Source organism: Etheostoma cragini, chromosome 16 (genome assembly GCF_013103735.1).
Source record: "Etheostoma cragini isolate CJK2018 chromosome 16, CSU_Ecrag_1.0, whole genome shotgun sequence".
NCBI classification, from domain to species: Eukaryota; Metazoa; Chordata; class Actinopteri; order Perciformes; family Percidae; genus Etheostoma; species Etheostoma cragini.
This window is the reverse complement of record NC_048422.1, coordinates 22,547,343-22,556,157: the sequence shown is the minus strand read 5'-3', so window position 1 is coordinate 22,556,157 and position 8,815 is coordinate 22,547,343. Positions and strand designations below refer to the sequence as shown.

Below are 8,815 nucleotides of genomic sequence, written 5' to 3'. Positions count from 1 at the left end.
AATTTTGCAGCTGTATGTTGTCTCTGCTTCGCTTCCACAGTCGTCTCTTTCTCTCGACTCCTACAATCCTCAATACACGTCTGTGTTCAGGAGAATACACACTTTGCATGACCACTTCCTGTCTCGGTTTCTACAGTTCATTACATGTCCGCGGAGCCCAAATCCAGCCAGTCATGTCCTTCTGTTTTGAATTGGCCCCTGATGCAATGCAAGGCGAATGTTTTTAAAGTCCTTCTGATATGTTTTTCTTTTCTTTTTAAAGTCAAAAAGTACTGCAGCTTCAAGTATTGTGCCTTACATAGAATATTCTGTCATAAATTAGTTAACATATACATTTTTCATTCATTTTTCAATATTCAGACATATACTTTCATACACACACACACACACACACACACACACACACACACAATAAAATGCTTTTGTTTTCTTTTTTTTGTCTGCTTATTTTTTTAGAGCAATCCCTGAGAATGTACTTTGACAGTTTCCACAAGACAGTTTGTTTTTTGTGTTTCTGTGACAGTAAAATAAGCATAATGAATTTTTGAGACGACACTGCAAAGCCAAAACAATCAGCTCGAAGATTAAAAACGCATATGGAAACCCAGTAAAATCTATTTTGATTTCACAGATCAGATGGGCGAGGACTCGGAGGGGGAAAGAGTAAAGCTGGATCCTTTTAAAAAGAGGTACTTATCACTTCAGATGGAGGTTCTCCATTTGGTTTAAAGCCATTTGTATTCTTTGAGGCTGTTGAACCGTAGCTGAGGGAAGTAGGAGGAGTGCAATGTGGATATTTTGCCACTGGACAATACAGTATAATATACACAGAGTAAAACTCACACTCTCTCTCACTTTCATACATATATAAAGGGAAACATACAAACTTCCACAAATTGACTCCTTCTATACACATCAATCAATACCTGTTGCTTTTATGGTTTACAGTGTTTTTCTTCTTTAATTTCAAACTTGTCATTTTTAGGATAAAATGTACCCTACAACCTATTTCCTATCTTACTCCCATCATCATGGGATGTCCAGTAAGTCTGTGCTCCTGCGTGGGATGGAAAGGGAGGAAATATTCATTGTGAATGAAAGTGACTTTTTCACCATCCCAGTCTAATTATTCCCCTTGAGGAAATTGTGTTCATTATCACATTCAACCACGCAGTGCCAAATCATAGGAGATTTCCATGAATGCTGTCTTTAGGGTGATTTTCACTTCAAGTTTGAAAGGATGTAAAAAAAACAAAACAACAACCCATAAGGGCGATTTGGTCATGTAATCACCCAAATCTCTCTCGAACGAGCATCATGAGTTTCTTCTTGCCTTTGTATATCTGTTTCAGGTTGTCTATGAATTGTGTGAACTGAATGTGTCCGTCGTGCGCCATCAGGAACGTCTCTCTGGCTTTACTGAGGAACTCGATGAATTCGCTGTAGTGGCGTGGGCTGATGTGCGTCAGCCGAGAGTGTGTCGTGTTGATGTAGGCCCCGATCGTGGCGTCCAGCAGCTGCCTGAGTGGAGCCTTTTCCAGAGGCATCAGCTTCCCAGAGTTCCTGCGACTGTGCAGCGCCACCATGCCCGGCGTCGTTAACGTACACCGCCGCAATATGTCCGACAAGACGGTGGCACACTTCACGCTCTTTACTACCAGGGGGATGACAGATGCGAGTTCGTTTTTCCCCAGCGAGTGGCTGAGCGCACACGCCCAGAGCACGTCGTTGATCGCCGGGTGTGTGTCTTGGTTGTAGCTGAGGTTCAGGTGAGTCATGGCTAATGTTGCTAGCTTGTACGCCCTCATAGGATAACCGCGGTGCTCCATGTAACGTGCTATTGTAAACAGCTGTGTGTAGCTCATTCCTGTGGCGGCTGCGTCCAGAACAATCTGATAGGCTGTCTCGAAGGCAATGTGGTCCTTCTCGCAGAGCGTCAAAGCTGAAAGGGCACAGTTTTGGGGGTCCTTCATGGCACACTGCAGGGCCAGGGTGCGGGCAGAGTTGGCCAGGTTCTCCTGCTGATTGCAGTCCAAATGCAGGCGGACGATGGTGCTGTTGGACATGACGGTGGTAGCCACAACGCTGGTGGCTTCGGTCGGGGTGAAGAGGGTGAACCAGCTCTGCATGATGCTGTCCAGTGCAAACACACCTAGGTAGAGAGGAAAAGAAATGTGAGTTTAGGACCTAGAAATTACTGAGGGAAAGTTTCTTGGCTGTTTTGGTGTTCCCCAAGGTTCAATACTAGGTCCCCTTTTTCTTTTAATTTTGCATTTTCTTCCATTTTGTAATGCTTTCCCTAAATATCATGTCCTCTTTCACTCTACAAATGACATGAGCCGGATGAAACACCGTAGTTAAACTCTTAAAGGATGATTTGTAACATTGTCGATTTTTAGACTTTTTATAATCAACAAATATGATGAAAACACCAAAACCTGTTTTAGCAGTTCCCCAGTTCAACAGTTCTTTGGTTTCAACTGAACATATAAATCTCTTGGGAAAAAAAACTCATAACAAGAGGGGCACTCGGAAAGCGCTGACCTCCACCAAGGTATGCACGATCTCACAATGTCAATGCTGTGTTAATTCTCCCAGTTGGGAACTCATTTTTCCCATTATCAGTAACGGTGGTCCTGTTCTATGGAACAAGCTGCCTGATGACCTGAGGTCCATTACAACTGTGTCTACATTCAAGAACAAACTCAAAACCTTCTTATTTTTGCGTGTGTGTGTGTGTGTGTGTGTGTGTGTGTGTGTGTGTGTGTGTGTGTGTGTGTGTGTTTGTGTGTGTTAATCAATCTGTATGGTTGCAATTGTATGTTTTTGTTTGCTTTTGTTGATGTGTTGAGGCTTTTATTGTATACTTATTTCTATTAATTCTTTGTTGTTGTACTGTGTATGTTTTTTTAATGTAAGCACTTTGGGTTTAAATGTACTAAAAGATGCTATATAAAATAAAACTGACATTGACATTATTCCCACAAAACATGATTGCAGCAAAAGGCCGTATCTAGCCATGTCAACTAAAGTGAAAAATAACTTGTGTATTTCTCCCGTGGTTCAGATACACACTAAAATTTAATGAGTTCTTTCTTGACCCAGGCTACACCCTTCCACCATTTTCCTGAAAATCAGGCCAGAAGTTTTTCTCTAGTCCTGCTGACAGACAACAAAAAAAACAACAAAGAAACCAAACTGAAAACATAATCTCTTTAGCAGATGTACCGTAAATATATAGATTCTATTTAATTATTTTAAAGGCTTTCGCAATCATTACATTAAAAAAAAAATTCGAACACACTTAAAATGCCACCTTCTACTTTCAAATTGGATATCCCGTTTCTAATTCTCTGACATTTTATGGCCTGGCCCCACTCTACATCACCGACGGGCATGTTCTCAATGAGTCCATTCAAACTCACAGAAACAGGGACTCCTTGTCACTCCCCTTACATTCACAAGAAATCCTCTGGGAGAAGGTTTTTTCCCCCCTACAGAGCAAAGTCCCTCTGGACACAGCTTCCTGTCCACTTCAGGGAAATTCCACCACTGGGATTCGGTATTCAAGTCCAAACACGAGGTTCACTTAATCAGCCAAAAGCCCCCAATCTTCCATGATTACTACCCTGCCAGTCATTCCTTCCAACCCGCTGAGATCCCCCCAAAATCTACTTTTAACAACTTGTGAAGTTTGCCGTGGTTCACTAACCCCTCCTCAGCAGTGTGAAATCAAAGATCAACTGCTTTAAAAATAACTAGAGCTGCAAAGATTAATCTGCTTTTTGTCAACTATTAAATTAACCGGCAACTATTTTGATATCAATTAATTTTAGTCATTTTTTATAAACAAAAAAATGAGTCTCAGCAGTTTGCCAATGTTAGCATGCTAACTTGCTAAAATAAGATGCTGAGCATGCTTAAACCTGCTAAACATCATCATGTTAGCATAATTATTAGAAATGCAAAGATTAGTCGATTAGTTGTCAACTACTCAATTAATCGCCAATTATTTTGATAAACGATTCATTGGTTTGAGTGAATATTTTGTGGTGTCTTCTCTCCTCTGTGACAGGAAACTGAAAATCTTTGAGTTGTAGACAAAACAAGACATTTGAGAAAGTTATCCCGGGCTTTTGGGAAACACTGATCCACATTATCCATTAATCGCGAAAATAATCAATGAAAATAATTGTTAGTATTGCCACCATTAGCATTGTAATCGACGAGAGTTACTCAACTTTACATGAAAAAAAACAAAAAACTCACCAGCTTCAGTAGCACAAGTGACCAGCCATCGCACCATCTCTCTCCTCCTCCAGTTCAAGGTAGACAGCGTCATTCTCATCACCTGCGAGAAGACACAAGGTTACCTCAGAGTCTGATTGATATGAATTGTTTCCGAATGTGTTCCTGTGTGTGTGTGTTATTTACCTGAAGACCCAGCTCCAGGGAGACTTTGAGCAGCGTGATGTCTGGCAGGCTGTCCATGAGAGTGGCGATTTTGAAGGCATCCTGGGCCAGTTTGAAGATGTGGGACGAGGAGTGGATGTTCTTCTGGATGGACTCTAACACTGTTTCGAGTTTACGAGCATCGCCTGGTGACACAACAAACAGAAGCAAACTCATTGTAGGCTTGCAATTCATCTATTTGTCTAATATAACCCATTTTATCTGATATTACATAACATCTTTGCAATCCTAGGTTGTACTTCGGTTGCTTTTAACAAGAACTATATTCTTGCATAATGTGTACACAAAACTATTTTATTTTAAGTGCTCTCAGGACTGTGCACCAGGTGCCCCCACCCCTCTTTTCTGCACTACCTATACTTTATATTTTTGTATTTCGTGTCAACATTGTAAAGGGTTTGCTTCAATCTTGTTGCACAGGTACTGCACCTGTGTATAATGACAATAAAGGCGTTCTATTCTATTCTATTTAGTGATGAAAAACTGGAGTGACTCAGTTTATACATCTATGCGCATAGCTGTCTACAACCTGTTACATGTACATTTACTATATTATTGCACAACCTTGTTAACTGTTATCATACTATTTTATATCTTTATGTCTTAGATTCTAATTGTAATGTGCCTTTCATTTCTTTTTTATACATATGACAGTAAAGGATTTCAACAGTACTTTTTGTAGTTTAGCTTCACTCCTACACTCATGTACTTTCAGAGAGACTTATTTCCCGTTAACTGACTGCTTTCAGCCATGTCAGAGCTGTGATGTGAAGTTAAAACGAGAAAAATGAGTCAACACAAGTCACCGTGAGCTGGAAGAAGCTGCACTGGCGCCACGGAGGGAAGCCACACCGTCCAGACAGCGATGAAACCAAGCTGAATTTAAACCAGCAAAATATCTTTTATTAAATAATTGTGTTGATGCTGCTGTCCGCTTTCCGTCATCCTTTGGCTGCTGATGGCCATAAAAAAAGTATGAACTGCAGTCTGCGTGGTTTTAAAAAGGTCTTACATTTTATTTTGGGAACTCTGCAGGAACAATGCAAGGTCTTGCTCACCACTACCCTAAAACGGAACAGGATTGCCAGCTTTTCACCCCATTTTGGTTGTGTGGAACAGCTATAACACTTTTGCCCTTCAACGTGGTCGGACACATTGTATGAACTAGTTTGTTTCGAGAGTACAAATACAAATAGCTGTGCATGTGTGTACCTTTAGCAGCAGTGAGCATGGTGGAGGCCAGTTCACATTGTTGGGTCTCTATGTGGCTGAGAGTGAACCAGCGGGGGAGGCGGTTGGGCACCACTGACACTATATGTTGAGGCCGAGACAAGTCACCAGAGGGGGACGTGGACTCCAGGACCGGCAACCTGAGCACAGAGGAGAAAACACATTTTTGTTATTAGTAGTTTTTGAAGAAGTTATCAGATGTTCCTTTTATAGAATCAAGGGATAGTTTTCCTCAGGTGGATGTTCGCCTCAGGCCGTGAACACTGACAATAGATTTTAAAATAAACAGCTCAATTCCTGTCAGATCCTCTTATAGCTGCTGTGAAACCACATTTTTGTCGTCAAAAGAGTCCTTTTTAATTTAAGTCGGGAATTAAAGTGTACATTTCATACAAATCAAAGGGGTTTAATTTGGGCGAGAGCCTATAAAGTTTGGTAACAGCCGTGGTGGTCAGGGAGGAAACCAACAGCTTGTATTTATTATTCACACATTTTTATAAAACTCTTTTTCAGCAGCGTTGAATTATTTAGTGAATATTCCAGCAAAAGGAGGTTTTGTCATTAAACAGTGCCCCAGATAGCTGCAAAATCCGCCTCCCTTTCTCCTCTCTGTCTCCATCCCGCTTGTTCACACACAAACCAGATGAGACTTAAAGGAGGCAGAGGGGCGGAGTTACAGTTAAAGGTTGTGTCCAATCCAGGGCAGCGTCTCCCTGCTGCATTCTTTACTTCTCTTCCTCCTCTCATCACTTGGAGTACGTCCACATTAGGCCGGGAACTTCTGCAAACCTGTAAATCTTTTTTCCCCCTCAAATTTCACCCCTTTGTACCGCATATTGATGCAGGGGCCACATTTGTTCAAATACGCCGCACTTTCAGCGCAAAATAATGCAGGGTCTGCAAGATTTCATATTCCACACATTACCGTTGCAAAAATCACAAAAAACATGCTAAATGAATGACTGTTGTGACCACCCGTCTCTCACAGTGAATCCACCGATACATTTTCACAGTTTAATCATTATTATTAAGTTAATTCTGCTGCCGTTTTTGTTTAATTCCTACATGCTTTATTAGGTGTGTAATATGTTTAGCTGGATATTAGTCATTTAAAAAACCTTTATAACATGAAGATGCTTAGTCAGATTATTACTGTGCTTATATTAGGGTTTTTTAACCTTGTTTGGGGATGTTTTACAAATACTTGGGAGAAGAATCTCCTTAACATCTTTAAAGTTGTCCATTTCACTGTGTTTCAAAGTAACATAAACTCTCTTTGAGCATAAGAGGAGAAATCTAAACCAGGTACATTTACTTAAGTATTGTACTTAAGTACAATTTGGAGTGTGTGTAATTTCACACAGTGGTGTTACTACTTTTACTCAAGTAAAAGATCAGAGTACTTCTCCCATCTCTGTTACAGTGATCTTAAAAGACGGCACAGGACATTTATCTCGGTATTCTCTCTGCATCTTTGAGTCTTTGGGCTCTTTTTTGGACCCAAGACAGCGCAAAGCCTGACGTAAGTATCTTTGCTATTTAAGGCCATCCAGGGTCCCGTTGTTTAAATAGCAAACGCACCTGCACGCATTGTTGCACCCATGGGTGTGCTGTTCTTACAGGGGAGGTGTGTTCAGGTGCATTCTGGTCCAAACTCAGCAATGCAGCATTTCATTGTTATTTTAACAACGCTTTAGTAAAATGCAACTTGGATTATGCACCGGGCACGTGCCTGGCTATTAAAGGGAATGGGAGATGACACTCTGATTGGTTTATTGCATGTTACGCCCAAAACACACCTCTGATTAATGAAAAAACAAGCAAAAGTGGTTTAGGACACGCTGTTAATGCACCTGCAGCATGCGCTTCACGCTGTGCACTTAGATTGTTAAGGTACGATGATATGATTGCAGTCAAGACTTTTAGGTTAAAAGCGACCAGGGGGCTTAATCAGACATGATTTTAATATTATCGGATTAAAGTAACGAGGTCTGAAAGGAGTCATCCACAGCAGCTTTAAACGAGGAAGGGTTTCTACTCACCGCATGGCCCTCAGTGCAATTTTGTACGCCAGCTCAGCGTCATGAGGTAGCAGGGAGGTGAAGAGATACTTGGCGAAAGTGTGCATGGGGACGCTTTCTCTGTAGAGTAACTCCCCCAGACCACTGTAGGGACCAGCTGGAAGAAACACAAAGCAACGGACACGCTACAGTTCAGTCCGTACAGAGTCAACGTGAAAAGCATTAAGACATCAACAGACAAACAAGGGGCGGCCCGATAGTTCCCATGTGACCGCAAGGTGACCTTGTGTGTGTGAGATTATTTCCCCCTCCTGACATGTCAACAAAAGTTTGCCACCGCTGTTTTAAACACACACGGATCTGAACAGTGTGACTCAGCTGTGACTGATGATCACTTTGTTTGTCAAACAACACAAACGGACAGAGGCTTTTGTCCTGGCCTCTGAGCGGAGACTTCCTGACACATCATCTGAGTGTAAGGGCGTCTAAAACTAATTATTCGTACAATTACTCACTAGACGTTGTTTCAACACACAGCTACTCACAAATGTTAAATAAAACAGACCTTTACAGGTGAAATTAAATTTAAAAAAAAGAGCAAACTTGAAACTTTCTTCTTCTTTCTTGTATATATTTGTTACGGTTGAAAACTTTTGCTCAAAAGGAGTCTTCCAGGTTCCGTCTACACCCGATTCTATTAATGAATCCTCACATCCGGAAACTACTTAACTTAACACACTTTAAGATGCTTCTGCGTTTGAGTCTTACTCACCCTCTAGCAGGGAAGCGGCTTGTTTCCGGAAGATCTTCACCAACGTGTCGTCTAAATCGACTTCTTGAAGCTTGGCCAATAGCTGCTCTTCGTTGCGACACACCTTCTCCTGAGCGTAAAGGCCGTCCGGCATCACCCTCTGCTGCCCTAAACCAATCAGAGCCGTCTCCACGGCCAGCGACACAAACGAGTCTCCCTCCTCCAGGAAACGCTGCGTCGGGAACACAAGATGCTCCGTCCTCCTACCTGATCCCAGCGGGCCTGAGGGTGAAGCAGAGGGAGTGGGTGAGAGATGACTTAGCTTTCGGGGGGGGGGGGG

At 41.9% G+C, this 8,815-nt stretch overlaps 1 protein-coding gene across 1 annotated transcript in view; it reads right to left on the bottom strand.

Annotated features, from left to right (window-relative positions):
* Positions 1 to 420: 420 nt before the first annotated feature.
* Positions 421 to 8,815, bottom strand: part of zswim6 (zinc finger, SWIM-type containing 6) — a 42,456-nt gene continuing 34,061 nt past the window's right edge. Inside the window, exons 9-14 of the mRNA XM_034896076.1 lie at positions 8,497 to 8,757; positions 7,746 to 7,881; positions 5,686 to 5,843; positions 4,435 to 4,598; positions 4,270 to 4,351; positions 421 to 2,152 (exon numbers count right to left, since the gene is read on the bottom strand). Of these exons, the coding sequence (XP_034751967.1) occupies positions 1,290 to 2,152; positions 4,270 to 4,351; positions 4,435 to 4,598; positions 5,686 to 5,843; positions 7,746 to 7,881; positions 8,497 to 8,757 (1,664 nt within the window). The 3' untranslated portion in view covers positions 421 to 1,289. The remainder of the gene's footprint in view (positions 2,153 to 4,269; positions 4,352 to 4,434; positions 4,599 to 5,685; positions 5,844 to 7,745; positions 7,882 to 8,496; positions 8,758 to 8,815) is intronic.